The following is an 18,661-nucleotide window of genomic DNA, read 5'->3' as shown; positions in this document are numbered from 1 at the left end:
TATAATTCTGTTAGAGATCTGTAGTCACATGGTATATTAATATCATTCCGTTAGAGAGACCTGTAGTGACATGGTATATTAATGTCATTCTGTTAGAGAGATCTGTAGTCACATGGTATATTAATATCATTCTGTTAGGGAGACCTGTAGTCAAATGGTATATTAATATCATTCTGTTAGAGAGATCTGTAGTCACATGGTATATTAACTCACTCTGGAGCATTAGAGGGGTGTGTCCTTACAGGTTTTTATCTGGTGTTGTCTTGACAACTGGCACAGGTAATTTGAGATAATACAACGTTTAGATTCTTTGAGGTAAGAGACCCAGGAGGGAGGGAGGGTGACCTCACATACTTACTACGGCACCAGTCTAGAATGTGTGTAGCCTACAAGTGTTGGTTCACCTGAGAGAGAGAAGGACTGGAGCACACAGCAATAGGAATATTAGGTGAGTGTTTAGTTGACTTGCTGCACGGCTTGCTGATTTACACACACACACACACACACACACACACACACACACACACACACACACACACACACACACACACACACACACACACACACACACACACACACACACACTCACACACAAACCCTGAAACACCACTGTTTGTGATTTCCTCATTCAGTAATAGTGTTTTCCATAACTTCCTCAGTGTGGTGTGATAACATTACTTGTTGTGAGAGTCTCCTTTTCCCCGGCTGAGCTGAGATGGACGTTCACCAGAGTAAGTTCTGAACTTTCCTTGACTTGCTTATTTCCTTATATTAAACAATACTAAAGATCACTAAATATCCTGTTGTAGTGCCTTGCTCAGGCCAAACTCCAATGTGGAGAATGTTACATAGCAGAACAAAACTCCAATGACTACATTTCCCACCTCACCAGCCAGTTTCACTGGGGGAGAACCCAGAGGAGTATCAGCAAAGGATCATGGGAGAAAGAGTCCAGAGACAACTGCTGACTTACTACAAAGAGAAGCTGGCCAGAGCTGCACAGAGTACTCCTGTGATTCAGAGACCTACAGTGTGTGAGTGACTCATCATAAAGCAACATACTACATTTCATATTGGCCCCTATATATCTGCTATGATTTAGTTCTTTAACGGTGTGGTTAGTATTTAGTCAGGGTAATCTGATCCTAGGACAGCCATTAGGACCTGTATTAAAGCTGTACTGTAGTTCCACCTTACTCTTGAATGGTTTGGTTAGTATTTAGTCAGGGTAATCTGATCCTAGGACAACCATTATGACCTGTATTAAAGTTGTACTGTAGTTTCACCTTACTCTTTTAAAGGATACAGTATGTGGACAATCCCACACCTTGATTTCCCCTATCCATTTCTATCAGGCCCCCTTCATAGGTCAAAAACACAAAACGGACCTATTCTGATGTATATACATGGAAGGATTTTGGTGATGGATCATGTTTCTTGATGCAATTATGAAACTTTAATTATGAATAATTTGGAAGAGAATAAAATCCAAATAAAGAGAGAAAAGAAACAGAGAATATATTGATTATTTTTTTAAAGAGAGATGGATCTCTCATATTCATCACCAGTGCTAACCCACTTCTGTGAAGTCAGTCCTGATATGGGTCTGACCCTGTTAGTCATGAAGGGATTAAAACAGAGATTCATCCAGAAATATCTTTCCCTGATTTTCATCTGACCAAGTATTCAGATATTGTGTGACGAGAGTTACAGGCCAGGCCACTGAATTAAAGGCCTTTATCCTACCCTGTAAAATCCTTAAAAATAACATTAACCAGAATTGATGACTAGTTCACCAAAAACACATGATCAGATAATCCTGATTCAACCCACTGGTTGCATCAACGTTGTTTCCACGTCATTTCAAGCAAACAACGATTGGTTTTGTAAAAAGTGGATGACGTGAAAGGCATTTCGGTGTGTTTTCACCCGACCTTTAACTTAAATTAAATTATTCAAAGTATTCAGATATTGTGTGACAGGAGTTATGGCCAGGCCAATGATACGCCTCTATCCTGTAAAACCATCACTTGTACAGTAACAACAACAATAACAACAACATGACCGGTGTTTAAGTTGTACATCGGGTGGTGCCAGAACAGAACATGACCGGTGTTTAAGTTGTACATCGGGTGGTGCCAGAACAGAACATGACCGGTGTTTAAGTTGTACATCGGGTGGTGCCAGAACAGAACATGACCAGTGTTTAAGTTGTACATCGGGTGGTGCCAGAACAGAACATGACCAGTGTTTAAGTTGGACATCGGGTGGTGCCAGAACAGAACATGACCAGTGTTTAAGTTGTACATCGGGTGGTGCCAGAACAGAACATGACCAGTGTTTAAGTTGTACATCGGGTGGTGCCAGAACAGAACATGACCAGTGTTTAAGTTGTACATCGGGTGGTGCCAGAACAGAACATGACCGGTGTTTAAGTTGTACATCGGGTGGTGCCAGAACAGAACATGACCAGTGTTTAAGTTGTACATCGGGTGGTGCCAGAACAGAACATGACCAGTGTTTAAGTTGTACATTGGGTGGTGCCAGAACAGAACATGACCAGTGTTTAAGTTGTACATCGGGTGGTGCCAGAACAGAACATGACCAGTGTTTAAGTTGGACATCGGGTGGTGCCAGAACAGAACATGACCGGTGTTTAAGTTGTACATCGGGTGGTGCCAGAACAGAACATGACCAGTGTTTAAGTTGTACATCGGGTGGTGCCAGAACAGAACATGACCAGTGTTTAAGTTGGACATCGGGTGGTGCCAGAACAGAACATGACCAGTGTTTAAGTTGGACATCGGGTGGTGCCAGAACAGAACATGACCAGTGTTTAAGTTGGACATCGGGTGGTGCCAGAACAGAACATGACCAGTGTTTAAGTTGTACATCGGGTGGTGCCAGAACAGAACATGACCAGTGTTTAAGTTGTACATTGGGTGGTGCCAGAACAGAACATGACCAGTGTTTAAGTTGGACATCGGGTGGTGCCAGAACAGAACATGACCAGTGTTTAAGTTGGACATCGGGTGGTGCCAGAACAGAACATGACCAGTGTTTAAGTTGTACATTGGGTGGTGCCAGAACAGAACATGACCAGTGTTTAAGTTGTACATCGGGTGGTGCCAGAACAGAACATGACCAGTGTTTAAGTTGTACATTGGGTGGTGCCAGAACAGAACATGACCAGTGTTTAAGTTGTACATCGGGTGGTGCCAGAACAGAACATGACCAGTGTTTACGTTGTACATCGGGTGGTGCCAGAACAGAAAATGACCTGAGGGGCTCTGAGGTAATGGAACAGATTAAAAAATATATTTCCTTTATAATAAAGCAATGCACATCATAGCATTTGCATCGTGGCATAAAGCATTAAAGTAGAGTTACACTTACAGAAGTTGCACTCATGGCGTTTATACATTTTTACTTTGGTCCGGGAAGAAATGCCTTTTATGAACACATTTCATGCAATTCTAACTCATTTTATATGGCTGGAGACGAGCAGAATATTTTCTCCGCATAAAGATCTAAATGACAGGCTACTTTGACACTGGCAAACTGAGGTCAATAAAGTAAACTTGTCTTGACTATATCAATAACCTAGGCCTAGGTGTGACATACTGTACAATATGAGGAGGAAATGATAGTCCTAGAAAACAGTGGAGGCTGCTGAGGGGAGGACGGCACATAATAATGTCTGGAACGGAGCAAATGGAATGGCAACAAACACCTGGAAACCATGTGTTTGATGTATTTGATACGTTCCACTGATTCCGCTCCAGCCATTAACACAAACCCGTCCTCCCTAATTTAAGGTGCCACCAACCTCCTGAGCTAGAAAAGCTTTCCACTTTCACTGACTCACTCAATGATGCACAGCTCACTCATTGGAGATGGCCAATAGTCTCTTGCCAAAAGCCTCTCTCTTTTGTAATACTTTGTAAAACAATGTTTGCTCATTAGGCCTACTTGGAAGTTTTTACAATATTATGTTAGCCTACAGTCAGAGTAGAGTCTTCTGTTTTAAGCAGGAGACATTTGCTTTCCAACCTGTGTTTTCCTGCGATTGTAGCCTATTTGAAATACTGGGAAAGGTTTGTTCTGGCTGCATGCTGTTTACTGACAGATTTGCAGCGCGTTCCTGGGTTAGGTCTATATGCCTTATGATTGGGCTACACAAACACAATCCACAGCTAGTCTATTGTTTAAAGAAGCTATTGTTCCTCTGTGGCTAAATTATAGACCTACTCCTGGTGTAGTATTCAGAATAATTGAATTTCTTTCTGAACAGAAAGCAGTAATTTTATAACTTCGGCAAATGTATTTAAATGAATCAGGGGTGCTGCAGCTCCTCCAGCACCTTGCCGCGGTATGATTCTATAAGTGTATAAATGATGAAGTGCAACCGATAAGAGATGAGAGTTGCGTGTCTATTAGAGCAGAAAGAGGGAGCGAGATCATAGATCTCTCTCTCACCGCAGCAACGGCTACGCGTTGGTCTCAAAAACATAGTCTATAATAATGCGCAAACCATAAGACCGGGCCGGCCCAACACGAATGAATTCTAAGAATATCAGGCGCAGGCTGAAAATCTACGTTTTACAATTACGAAGCACTGTGCATGTCTAGATCAACCAAATATACACGATCAAAGAATCATTTATGAACACAAAAATAGTGAGCCCCAAATGGGGCACGAACCCAGGGACTGTCCACCCAACAGCTAAAGGCTAATATCAGGTCACTACAAATCTCAACAATGTTGTTATTGTTGTTGCCTTTATGTGTAACAGAATCAGTAAATCCTATAAGAATTATATTTCACCAGAAATGACGTGATAGAAAATGGCATAAGAGTGGAAATCCCCCCTAATCCCAGACAGAGCAGCCAGACTCTTTTCCAATAAACTGTCAGTGAGTAATTCACGCTTCGCTAAACTGAACAAAGAAGTCTACATCGATTTGCACACGATTGTCCAACAGTTTCAACAAATCACACCAAATGCAGGTACGTGGTTGTTTCATAATGATCGCTAATAACATTTTCTATTGAACAACATTTACATTATTTACGTCGAAGAAACTGTCAGATCCTGAAATGTAACTTCCGTATTTTTATTTTGTACGCTAAAAATGAGTCTAAAAGTTTGCATTGTCAAAGACATGAAAACGCGATCATATTAAGATAAATATTAAAATGTGTAAGTGTTTCCGGGTGAATTTACTTTTATTTGCCGGTTTTCAAAGTATTTGACAAAGACGTACAGTATGAAGCTATTCAAACTGATGAGTCTAGTCTAAGGCAAACTGCGCATGTGCGGACCGTCAAATCAAAGGCACTACTTCAATATAAAGTTTTTTCGAAAATGAAAACGTGTCCGTTTTTACTTTCAGAGGTTGGAGTAATACCATGTTCAACTACTTAAGACATTGGCTCCAATCTAGGTTGTGCCTTTAGATTTCGAGAAAGTTAACAACTTCGGAAGAATCTTTCACTTCTCTAATTGACTTCTGAAACCCCAAACCCCGGGCTGGTCTGTTTGGTGTGTATCGCAATCTTTCCCGGAAGTCTAGTCTTGCACCTCTGGGTTTCGAAACTCTGTATTTGACTGCCAAGAAGAAACGCGAAGCCGAAAAGTTACATTTGTTTATTTAGAACTACAAACATGAACTACAACTCCCACCAGCTGTATAATGTCTCTCTTTCCACAGTTTGCCGGTCTAAAACAACTATATTTTTGCATTTTCTAAATGTACATTAATTCAGAACCCCCCCACCCAATATGAATGTAATTTTATATATATATATATATATATATATATATATATATTAAATAAATTATGGTCATGTTCCATTGGTCAGACTTTACTGACACGTGCCAGAACTTACAACGGCTGGATAGCTATTTTATATATCAGCTAACCACATCATATATTATAACAGTCTGGTGCCCAACGGCACAGTTGATGATATGCTACTCAACCATTGGTTGATGAATGCAACCGCTGAGCTGGTTAACACGACCTTTAGGACATGATACTGAAGTGAAGCGAAAGGTTCATTTCACAGGTTATTGGCATGCGAATCCCAACACAGAGTCTAAACAATTAAACTATATATATATATATATATATATATATATATATATATATATATAAACAAACTAATTTGGCCAAATAACTGTTGCAATAGTCTGTTATCTACTTTTTGTATCAACTCCATATCTTGACTGTAAATGTTTTCATGCTATTTTGATAAGTCTGAGTTAAAGTATTTAACATCAGTGTTTTTAAATATTTTTTTGAATGAAAGATGGCGCTGCCACTGCCCAGCAGCCCGGCACTGGACTTGATGGGTAATGACAGCCTGCAGGACTGGGAAGTGATCGGTGGAGGGGGATTTGGACAGATCCACAAGGCCAGGCATATAAAGTGGAGGTTTGATGTGGCCATCAAGTTACTGCATTATGATGATGGGTAAATATGACCATCCCACAGCCGTACATAAGACAATCTGTTCATTCTGTTTGCTCTGGTGCATTCACAATCTCTAAATAAGGGCCCTGGCCAATATGAAAGAAAACTAATTGAACTGAATTACATTTAAAAAATAATATATACTACCGTTCCGTTCAAAAGTTTGGGGTCACTTAGAAATGTCCTTGTTTTTGAAAGAACAGCACATTTTTTGTCCATTTGTCCAACAATGTCTGCACTGTATTTCTAATCAATTTGATGTTATTTTAACTGACAAAAAATGTGCTTTTCTTTCAAAAACAAGGACATTTCTAAGTGACCCCAAACTTTTGAACGGTAGTGTGTTAATGATGTCAACCATTTTGATTAAAGGTGCAATCTGTAATTTATTTCTGGTTTAAAGTGCTGCCCCTGCAGTCTTTGTTAAATATTTTTGTTGTTGTTGTTGATCTTAGGTCAAATGTATTTACGTCAAGGTACCACTAGGGGAAGTAAAGGATTCGTTAAGGCTCTAGTCCACGTGTCAAACTCATTCCACAGAGGGCCGAGTGTCTGTAGGTTTTCACTCCTCCCTTGTACGTAATTTATGAATTAAGGTCACTAATTAGTAAGGAACTCCCCACACCTGGTTGTCTAGGTCTTCATTGAAAGGACAAAAACCTGCAGACACTAGGCCCTCCATGGAATGCGTTTGACACCCCTGCTCTAGTTCATGAGCCAGGGGGGTCGGACCGGCTCACTTGGGGTGACGATATCTCTGAGATTTTTGTTGAAGGTCTAATTCCCTCAAGTTTGAAAATGTGTGATAGCAGTGTAGCAATGGGAGCTTTTCTCTGTTATCACTCTTTTATTCATCCATCCCATCCATTTTTCCCATAGGGATTTTACCCTATGACAAACAATGCCAGTATACATGAAGTTACTGATCACGTATTCCCTCATCATTGGAAAGCTAAGATTCACAGCTATCCGTCAGACACATTTTCGGAATGTTCAGGTCAACAGAAATGTTACCTTTGACCTCTAGGGTACACATCAGAATTACCTGTATAAATTGCTTTAACCAAGAAAAACCCTCATACAAGTAGTTCTAAAAGATCATGAAATTACCTTTCAACTTATATGTAATATAACCTACTTTGAAAATACCAGCTACAACTATTAAAACATTGCAAAAATTGTACCATTGGCATTCCACGAAGAGAGTAAGCTATGTTTTTGTATTGTAACCTTGGTGATAGAGGCACCACATTTCACACACACACAGCTAGAACAGGGTTTAAAAAGCATCTGTAGACGCAGGGCTGAAGGGTCAGTCTAGAATATGTGGAAGGGGTGAATCTACACTCTTAGAAATGAGGTTACGGTTAGGGTACAGTATTTTCCCCTAGGGTACAGAAAGATATCAGGGAATCTGTTTTACGTAATCATGGCTCTCTCCGGATATACCGTCCCCGTCCATTCAGCCAGCGGGGTTCTCCGTCCATCACACGGACAGGAAGAAAGAACCCTCTGGGGGAAAAGAATAGAAGGTGTTTGTTTCATGATTAAGTCACCGTAGTAACGTACAAGAAGTCAAGTTCTTTTGTTCTCTCGATCTGGAATACCTCACCATCAAACGGCGCCTGTATTACCTCCCAACCTTCTTCGGTCATCGTCACTGCTGGTTCCGTGTAGCTCAGTGCAATACTGGGGTAAACTGGTCCCGTGTAGCTCAGTGAAATACTAGGGTAAACTGGTCCCGTGTAGCTCAGTGAAATACTGGGGTAAACTGGTCCCGTGTAGCTCAGTGAAATACTGGGGTAAACTGGTCCCGTGTAGCTCAGTGAAATACTAGGGTAAACTGGTCCCGTGTAGCTGAGTGAAATACTGGGGTAAACTGGTCCCGTGTAGCTCAGTGAAATACTGGGGTAAACTGGTCCCTTGTAGCTCAGTGTAATACTGGGGTATACTGGTCCCGTGTAGCTCAGTGAAATACTGGGGTAAACTGGTTCCGTGTAGCTCAGTGCAATACTGGGGTAAACTGGTCCCGTGTAGCTCAGTGAAATACTAGGGTAAACTGGTCCCGTGTAGCTCAGTGAAATACTGGGGTAAACTGGTCCCTTGTAGCTCAGTGTAATACTGGGGTAAACTGGTCCCGTGTAGCTCAGTGAAATACTGGGGTAAACTGGTCCCGTGTAGCTCAGTGTAATACTGGGGTAAACTGGTCCCGTGTAGCTCAGTGTAATACTGAGGTAAACTGGTCCCGTGTAGCTCAGTGAAATACTGGGGTAAACTGGTACCGTGTAGCTCAGTGAAATACTGGGGTAAACTGGTCCCGTGTAGCTCAGTGAAATACTGGGGTAAACTGGTCCCGTGTAGCTCAGTGAAATACTGGGGTAAACTGGTCCCGTGTAGCTCAGTGAAATACTGGGGTAAACTGGTCCCGTGTAGCTCAGTGAAATACTGGGGTAAACTGGTCCAGTGTAGCTCAGTCGGTAGAGCACCATTTTAGGGTTCTAGATAGCACCTTTTTTTCTAAGAGTATAAACACTGTAGTGAAAGAAAATGTAGTATATACCATAGTAATTAATGTGGTGTTTTTGCTATTTGTAGTATACTGTAGTATTTAATATTTGTTGTTGTTATTGCGTCCATTACCGTAGCTTTCACTAAAGTGTTTTAGTTGTTGTTGGGTTTTTTTTTACATAGAAGTGCAGGCTTTCTACTTGAGGAAACCGACTGGTGAAATATTAAAGCAGCACATTTTCCATAACCTGTAGGTCGGTAGAACTGGAGTCTGAACGGATCATTCAGAGCTTCTGCTCTTTTCTTTCACCTTTTATGAAAACAGTTGATAGGATAACATTGTATGTCATTTGAATAAGCTCACATCCATGACTATTCACTTGTACATATCCATTTTAAAATGTTTGAAGGAAAATATTCAGAAGTTATCAATTCGTACAGCTTTTAAGACACCTTGTTACCACAATTCTGTGGATAATGTGACATCATAATGTGACATCATAATGTGACGTCATAGTGTGACATCTTAATGTGACAGCATAATGTGACAGCATACTGTGACGTCATAATATGACATCATAATGTGACATCATAATGTGACATCTTTATATATCTGGGTCATGTGGTTGTGTGTTCTACATCACTATGGACATTTTAAGACATTATTGGGCGTACTACAATTATATTTCATACAGGTATGGTCATTCAAAATGAATCCAATAAGACCCCATTGAGTTGTTTGGCGGTCATATCGGAATGAGTCTTCTGTCGGGTTATTGTGTAAATCCTGTGATGGCCCTGTATCTACAAATCTTTTTTTAAACCCTGTTCTAGCCGTGTGTGTGAAATGCGGTGCCTCTATCGACAAAGTGTACAATCCAAAAACATAGCTTCCCCTCTTCGTGGAATTCTATGGCTGAGCTTCCAACATTCTAATGTCAATGGCACAATATGGCTGATTTTTAAACAATAGTTGTAGCTGCTCCTTTCAAAGTGGGTTATGTTATATATCATTTGAAAGGTAATTTCATGACCTTTCAGTACCACTTGTCAAACAAAGTTAAAATGTATGTTTCTTTTTTAAAGCAATTTATACAGGTTATTCTAATATGTAACCTGAACTTTTCCCGAAAATGAGTCTGATGGATAGCTGTGACTCAAATCTTTCTTAAAGGGTGTGCAGTATGTGATCAATAACTAGTTGGTCTGGCTCATGGACAATAATCCCTGTCTTTATCACCCCCCCCCCCCCCCCCCCCCCCGCCCCCACACACACACACACACACACCTCATTCCAGCTCTAGCACTTCCCTGCTTAAGGAGGTAAAAAATATGCAGAAGGGAGGGAGCCCCCACGTGGTGAGGATTCTGGGGGTGTACCAGGGGTGCCCTCCATCTCCAGGTAGAGGCCTCTCCACCCAGCTGGGTATTGTGATGGAGTTAATGAAGATAGGTTCACTGGCCACCCTCCAGGCCAGCCTCTCTGGCCCCCCACCCTGGCCCCTGGCCTTCCGCCTGGCCCACCAGATCGCTCTGGGAATTAACTTCCTTCACAACCTCCCTCAGCCACTTCTGCATCGCGACCTGAAGCCCAATAACGTGCTGCTGGATGACAACCTTAATGCAAAGGCAAGTCCCAAGATCCTGAGTCTCTACTAGTGGTGAGATACGTCTGAACTATGTGCAGTCATCACTACCAACTGGCAGTATACATATTTACTGAACATGACTATTTCTCTTTAGTCTATGTGAAGCCCATCTCTCTCTCTCTCTATCTTTCTCACACGCTCACTCTCTTTCTCTCTCTCTCTCTCTCTAGCTTACAGATTTTGGCCTTGCTGAAGTCTCCCATAGTGCTTTGAAGACGCCCAGAGAGGAGCCTGGGACAGAAGGAGGCACTCTAAGCTACATGCCCCCTGAGGCTTTTGAATCATCATATGAACCAACTCGAGCCACTGACATCTACAGGTACAACACAGAGAGAGACAGCACTCAGAAAGCACCACTGACATCTACAGGTACACCACAGAGAGACAGCACTCAGAAAGCACCACTGACATCTACAGGTACAACACAGAGAGACAGCACTCAGAAAGCACCACTGACATCTACAGGTACAACACACAGAGAGACAGCACTCAGAAAGCACCACTGACATCTACAGGTACAACACAGAGAGAGACAGCACTCAGAAAGCACCACTGACATCTACAGGTACAACATAGAGAGACAGCACTCAGAAAGCACCACTGACATCTAGAGGTACAACAGAGAGAGACAGCACTCAGAAAGCACCACTGACATCTACAGGTACACCACAGAGAGACAGCACTCAGAAAGCACCACTGACATCTACAGGTACAACACAGAGAGACAGCACTCAGAAAGCACCACTGACATCTACAGGTACAACACAGAGAGACAGCACTCAGAAAGCACCACTGACATCTACAGGTACAACACACAGAGAGACAGCACTCAGAAAGCACCACTGACATCTACAGGTACAACACACAGAGAGACAGCACTCAGAAAGCACCACTGACATCTACAGGTACAACACACAGAGAGACAGCACTCAGAAAGCACCACTGACATCTACAGGTACAACACAGAGAGAGACAGCACTCAGAAAGCACCACTGACATCTAGAGGTACAACAGAGAGAGACAGCACTCAGAAAGCACCACTGACATCTAGAGGTACAACAGAGAGAGACAGCACTCAGAAAGCACCACTGACATCTACAGGTACACCACAGAGAGAGACAGCACTCAGAAAGCACCACTGACATCTACAGGTACAGCACAGAGAGAGAGACAGCACTCAGAAAGCACCACTGACATCTACAGGTACAACACAGAGAGAGACAGCACTCAGAAAGCACCGTGGGCATTCGATAACTCTCTCTATTTTTCTCTCAGTTACGGCATACTGCTGTGGTCCATCTTCACTGGAAAAGAGCCCTATTATGCAGATAACCCTCGTAAGTGGTAGTGTCACTGTTAAGCACACACACATTAACACACACATTAACACACACACATTAACACATCTTCTCCGTCTCTCATCCATCTCACCCCTCACTTCTCACTATTATTTAGACTTTCTTGTTCTCTTAATTCACTCTCCTGTAGATCTCCAGTCCAGTATGGTGAGGTTCCGGGTCCCCTTGGGCGACAGGCCCCCTCTGGAGGCAGTGGACAGGGACCAGGCTAGTGGGCTGGGGGAGATGGTGGACCTCATGGTGAATTGCTGGGACCAACAGCCTTCTAATAGACCCCATTTCCTGGGTGAGACTACAGGAAGGTTGTTTATACTTTGCCCTGTAACTTGATGTGTAACAGGTGTCATTAATCATGATAATGAACCTTTTTGTATACATTGGTATGTTGTTTGGTTGTTCGTATTGGATCCCAGGACCAAATACTGATTGGACATTTATGTCAGCGGTCTGTCACAGGAGACTATTTGGTTGTTAACTCTTTTTGCTTATTATTCAGATTGCCTCACTGTGACAGAGAGAACATATGAGAGGCACAAGCAATCAATAAACGACGTTGTCCATCAAGTGCTCCTTAAACTGGTACTGTACAAGACACTCTGATTCAAAGCCTCCCGTTCTATATGTGTAACATTCACTTATAGCAACAGAACTGATCAACTCCTCATTTTAGTGCCACCTTTTCTCTCTCTCTCTCTCTCTCTCTCTCTCTCAGGAGGAGGAGAGGATGAGGAGACAGGAGGAAGAGGAGAGAGAGAGACAGGAGGAGGAGAGGATGAGGAGACAGGAGGAGGAGAGAGAGAGACAGAGTAAGTAAATTTTTTGTTGTTATAATCATCAACATTACTATGTACTGTAAATTACATTATTTGAATACTTTACTTGATAATTTGTTCAGCATATAATGGTGCCTCTATGTTCTTTTTTTTAATTCACAGAAACTGGTCTAGCTCATCTGAGGATAGTTCTGGTGGGGAAGACTGGAGCAGGGAAGAGCGCAACAGGAAATACCATCCTGGGTGGGGAGGGGTTTAAAGAAGACTCCTCCCCTGAGTCTGTGACTGCTCAGTGTGAAAAACAGAGTGGAGAGGTGAATGGAAGGAAGATTGATGTGATTGACACGCCAGGACTCTTTGACACATCAGTCACTATAGAGAAAATGAAATGTGAACTAGAAAGGTGCTTCTATATGTCAGTCCCAGGACCCCACGTGTTCCTGTTGGTGATCAGACTGGGGAGGTTCACACCTGAAGAGAAGAACACTGTGAAGTGGATCCAGGAGAACTTTGGAGAAGAAGCCTCAAAGTACACCATGGTGCTGTTCACTGGAGGAGACCAGCTGAGAAAAAAATCTGTTGAGCAGTTTGTAGGAGAAAGTGTTAACCTCCAGGATCTCATCAGCAAATGTGGAGGTGGATATTACTCTGTCATCAATGACAGTGACAGTAGCGCCAACCCTGACCAAGTCCCAGAGCTGCTGAAGAAGATAGATGAGATGGTGACGAGGAATGGAGGACAACACTACACCAATGAGATGTACCAGGAGGTCCAGAGGAAGATCGAAGAGGAGGAGGAAAGGAAGAGAGAGGAGGAGAGGAAGAAAAAAGAGGAAGAAATGAAGAAACAAGAGGAGGCGATCAGGAAACGGGAAGAGGAGGTGAGGAGAGAGGAGGAAATGAAGAGAGCGGAGGAGTTGAGGAAGATAGAAGAGGAGAGACAGGAGGAGAGAAGGAAGATGGAAGAGGAGAGACAGGAGGAGAGGAGGAAGACGGAAGAGGAGACGAGGAAGATGGAAGAGGAGAGACAGGAGGAGAGGAGGAAGATGGAAGAGGAGAGGAGGAAGATGGAAGAGGAGAGGGGGAAGATGGAAGAGGAGAGGAGGAAGAGGAGCAGGAGAAATTGGTTCGAGCGGGTTTTAAACCTTTAACCTTGTTGTGGCCAGCACCATGCTCTAACCCAATGAGCGGAACTGTGTGTACTTTCATCTTTATACAAACATTAACCAGACTTTTACCGTCATAACATTCCATAATCATACCAATCTTCAACTTACCTCTCACATTAAATCCCTGTTATTCAATAAATACAAAAACATGCTGACTATTACTTAACTGGGTCGTTGATTTTAGACTTTACTCTCTGTAGGAAGGTAATTGACTCTGGATAAAAAAAATATGCTGTCTGTTTCTATGACTGTATATGGCTCAGCTAATGATAAACGTATCCTAACCCTCCTTTGAGCTTCAGTCACCTGCACCATCTCCCACCTAAACGAATGTTTTTTTCTGGTCATTACTGTCCACTGTCCACCAATGTTATTTAAGCAATAACACACAAGGGGGTGTGGTAGCCTAGTGGATAGAGCGTTGGGCCATTAACCGAAAGGTTGCTAGATTGAATCCCCGATCTGACAATGTAAACATCTGTCGTTCTGCCCCTGAACAAGGCAGTTAACCCACTGTACACTATCCAGAGCCACTGAGGAAGTTACAACCACAAAAGACATTGTGACTTCTGGGGAAGTTAACCAGAGACTCTGATGAACTGACTCTCCAGCAGACGGACCGGATTCCAACAGAGAAGACAACAACGACATATGGGCGTAAATGTATACATTGCAATTATTCTCGAAGGAGCGGCGGTTCATGTGCAAACGATTAGCATTTTAATTCATTAATTATCAACTGTGTAGTGAATCCATTTTGTCTTTCCCACTCTTTTATCTGTCCCTACCCCTTTCCATTGTCTACCAAGCCGTCATACCGGTTTAGCCCACTAGGGACTTATCAATGCATTGTGTTAGTAACCAATATCTACTGTTTGTTATGTATTTCTGTGCTTATTTAGTTAGTCGGTAAATAAATAATTAAGCCAATTTGTATATCGCTGATTCATAATTTATGCTAGGGTTCGTGCAGACATCCATGGGTTTGCGATGTTCAATAATGACAAGTGATGAGGTAATAATAATACATTAATACAAGACTGTACTCGATAAGATATGAAAATATCTGAAGAGTCGATTCGGGAAATAGAGACTCTATAAACATTTCCCGTGGTGCCCCGACTTCCTAGTTAATTAAAGTGTGCATGATTAGTTTAATCATCAATGTAATAATAATTACACATAGAGAATTTATTTGATAAAAAAGCAGTCTTCACATTTAATGATAGTCACAGACACGACATCTTTTTTATGGCTCAGCTAATGATAAACGTACCCTAACCCTCCTTTGAGCTTCAGTCACCAGCACCATCTCCCACCTAAACTAATGTTTTTCTGTTCATTAGTGTCCACTGTCCACCAATGTTATTAAAGAATGGTTCCCACCTTCTGGTTGATTTCCTGGTTTCATGGCTACTTGTGCTTGTCTCATCCTGTTTGTTTGTCAACATCAGACTTACTTTGTTTGTATTTACATATGAGATGTAATTCACTCTCTACTTGCTGACGTAAAAACAAATGAAATCATCCAGAATTCTAGTGAGTTTTCCCCTCTGGTATTTTATTGAGACTCAGAGAACTACAGATGTACTAGAGATTCAGGACAGTTATGCCCTTTTATACAATGGGTGTGTCTAATCCTGAATGCTGATTGGTTAAAACCGCATTCCAGTTGGTGTCTATTCCACAAGTAACCAGCTCTGAATACTGTCTGTGATTTAAGGAATGATGATGCAGGAACATCACAGACAGCCTTTGAGTTTGAATTCATCTCACACACAAACTTAAGGTAGATGTGATTTGATTGATTGTATTATTAAGCGTCTTCAGAATGCCCAGCCCACATTGGTTTATAAGACAATGTATTCATCATTCCTAATTGCATTTACAGTGTTACTAATCTTGAATATCCAGAGCTAAAATATTGCCTGCTTTTATTTATTTATCCCTTATTTTATCAGGCAAGTTGAATGAGAACACATTCTCATTTACAGCAACAACCTGTGGAATAGTTACAGGGATGAATGAGCTAATTGTAAACTGGGGATTATTAGGTGACCGTGATGGTATGAGGGCCAGATTGGGAATTTAGCCAGGACACCAGGGTTAACACGCCTACTCTTATGATAAGTGCCATGGGATATTTTAGTGAACACAGAGAGTCAGGACACCCGTTTAACATCCCATCCAAAAGACAGCACCCTACACAGGGCAATGTCCCCAATCACTGCCCTGGGGATTGGGATTTTTTTTTAGACCAGAGGAAAGGCTGCCTCCTACTGGCCCTCCAACACCACTTCCAGCAGGAGCTAGTCTCCCATCCAGGGACTGACCAGGACCAACGCTGCTTAGCATCAGAAGCAAGCCAGCTGTGGGATGCAGGGTGGTTTGCTGCTGGCTGAATGGTGTCAGTTCTGGATGGAGAGGTATGAGAAAGGAGAGAAGGTATGAGCAAGGAGAGAAGGTATGAGAAAAGAGAGAAGGTATGAGAAAAGACAGAAGGTATGAGAAAAGAGAGAAGGTATGAGAAAAGAGAGAAGGTATGAGAAAAGAGAGAAGGTATGAGAAAAGAGAGAAGGTATGAGAAAAGAGAGAAGGTATGAGAAAAGAGAGAATAAATAGTCCTGTGAGCTCCAATGGAGTTTCAAATGTCCCCCGAAAAAGGATCCACTTTTCACTACGTTCAGACTGTATAATAGGGAAACAATACGTGATTATACAGATATACTAATCACAATATTTCACATTGTATATTGTGGTAGAAAGGGCAATAGAGGAGAAAATGTATCTCTCCGAGGTGATATACTTCACTTTACTGACTTCACTGTCCCCATGGGGAAACGTTGCAGTATCACGTACACGTTTAAAGTGCCGTTTCAATTCAACAGACAACAAATTGACAATACAACATTCACAGCAGTTACACAGTTACATCGTCTTTCCTCTTCCATTTCACCACAATACCAACCTGTTTCAATACGCAGAGACAATATCCCTGATCTTACCTGTTTCAATACGCAGGGACAATATCCCTGATGTGACCTGCTTTAGAGCTTATGTGTTCGTTCCTCCTGCTGTCCTCATAGCAGGCTATATATGTTGTGATATCCATTCATTCCTCCTGCTGTCCTCATAGCAGGCTATATATGTTGTGATATCCATTCATTCCTCCTGCTGTCCTCATAGCAGCCTATATATGTTGTGATATCTATTCGTTCCTCCTGCTGTCCTCATAGCAGGCTATATATGTTGTGATATCCATTCATTCCTCCTGCTGTCTTCATAGCAGGCTATATATGTTGTGATATCCATTCGTTCCTCCTGCTGTCCTCATAGCAGGCTATATATGTTGTGATATCCATTCATTCCTCCTGCTGTCTTCATAGCAGGCTATATATGTTGTGATATCCATTCGTTCCTCCTGCTGTCCTCATAGCAGGCTATATATGTTGTGATATCCATTCATTCCTCCTGCTGTCTTCATAGCAGGCTATATATGTTGTGATATCCATTCGTTCCTCCTGCTGTCCTCATAGCAGGCTATATATGTTGTGATATCCATTCATTCCTCCTGCTGTCTTCATAGCAGGCTATATATGTTGTGATATCCATTCATTCCTCCTGCTGTCCTCATAGCAGCCTATATATGTTGTGATATCTAACATCCCCTCTCTCCACTGGGATTCTCTGCCTCAAACCCTATTACAGGGGCTGAGTCATTGGCTTACTGGTGCTCTTCCATGCCGTCCCTAGGAGGGGTGCGTCACTTGAGTGGGTTGAGTCACTGACGTGATCTTCCTGTCCGGGTTGGCGCCCCCCCCTTGTGTTGTGCCGTGGGGGAGATCTTCGCGGGCTATACTCGGCCTTGTCTCAGGATGGTAAGTTGTTGATTGAAGATTTCCCTCTAGTGGTGTGGGGGCTGTGCTTTGGCAAAGTGGGTGGGGTTATATCCTGCCTGTTTGGCCCTGTCCGGGGGTATCGTCGGACGGGGCCACAGTGTCTCCCGACCCCTCCTGTCTCAGCCTCCAGTATTTATGCTGCAACAGTTTATGTGTCGGGGGGCTAGGGTCAGTCTGTTATATCTGGAGTATTTATCCTGTCTTATCCAGTGTGAATTTAAGTATGCTCTCTCTAATTCTTTCTCTCTTTTTCTCTCTTTCTTTCTTTCTTTCTTTCTTTCTCTCTTTCTTTCTTTCTTTCTTTCTTTCTTTCTTTCTTTCTTTCTCTCTCTCGGAGGACCTGAGCCCTAGGACCATGTCTCAGGACTACCTGGCCTGATGACTCCTTGCTGTCCCCAGTCCACCTGGTCGTGCTGCTGCTCCAGTTTCAACTGTTCTGCCTGCGGCTATGGAACCCTCACCTGTTCACCGGACGTGTTACCTGTCCCAGACCTGCTGTTTTCAAGTCTCTAGAGACAAGAGGAGCGGTAGAGACACTCTCAATGATTGGCTATGAAAAACGAACTGACATTTTACTCCTGAGGTGCTGACCTGTTGCACCCTCTACAACCACTGTGATTATTATTATTTGACCCTGCTGGTCATCTATGAACATTTGAACATCTTGGCCATGTTCTGTTATAATCTCCACCCGACACACCCCTCAGAGCCTGGTTCCTCTCGAGGTTTGAAACCTAGATGGTGAAACTATAAGGCAGACAGTCACTCTGACATAATACAGGGATGAAACATGTTCTAAAGCATATCAGAGAAATGTCATAAAAA

General features: G+C 42.5%; 1 protein-coding gene across 3 annotated transcripts; it reads left to right on the top strand.

The window, feature by feature from the left end:
* The first annotated feature begins 890 nt into the window (after positions 1 to 890).
* LOC129839666 (uncharacterized) lies at positions 891 to 14,098 on the top strand. 3 transcript variants are annotated; one of them, XM_055907212.1, is made up of 9 exons: positions 891 to 1,034; positions 6,317 to 6,480; positions 10,287 to 10,617; positions 10,808 to 10,956; positions 11,913 to 11,974; positions 12,126 to 12,281; positions 12,492 to 12,574; positions 12,708 to 12,801; positions 12,931 to 14,098. In XM_055907212.1, exons 2-9 carry the CDS (start codon positions 6,317 to 6,319, stop codon positions 13,917 to 13,919), a joined length of 2,028 nt encoding a protein of 675 aa, XP_055763187.1. In that variant the 5' UTR covers positions 891 to 1,034; the 3' UTR covers positions 13,920 to 14,098. The 3 variants fall into 3 exon arrangements, with proteins under 3 accessions (XP_055763187.1, XP_055763189.1, XP_055763186.1); XM_055907214.1 differs by lacking the exon at positions 891 to 1,034 and adding an exon at positions 4,855 to 5,011 and having other exon boundaries at positions 12,756 to 12,801; XM_055907211.1 differs by lacking the exon at positions 891 to 1,034 and adding an exon at positions 4,859 to 5,011.
* Positions 14,099 to 18,661: the final 4,563 nt, after the last annotated feature.

This window comes from Salvelinus fontinalis, chromosome 40, assembly GCF_029448725.1.
Source record: "Salvelinus fontinalis isolate EN_2023a chromosome 40, ASM2944872v1, whole genome shotgun sequence".
NCBI classification, from domain to species: domain Eukaryota; kingdom Metazoa; phylum Chordata; class Actinopteri; order Salmoniformes; family Salmonidae; genus Salvelinus; species Salvelinus fontinalis.
This window is presented reverse-complemented; position numbering and strand designations above follow the sequence as displayed.

Bases quoted from the DNA above. Each gene is read 5' to 3' on its own strand.
- LOC129839666 (XM_055907211.1), top strand. The intron at 10,957-11,912 runs GTACAACACAGA...TTTTTCTCTCAG, and splicing joins CGAGCCACTGACATCTACAG to TTACGGCATACTGCTGTGGT. The intron at 11,975-12,125 runs GTAAGTGGTAGT...ACTCTCCTGTAG, and splicing joins CTATTATGCAGATAACCCTC to ATCTCCAGTCCAGTATGGTG.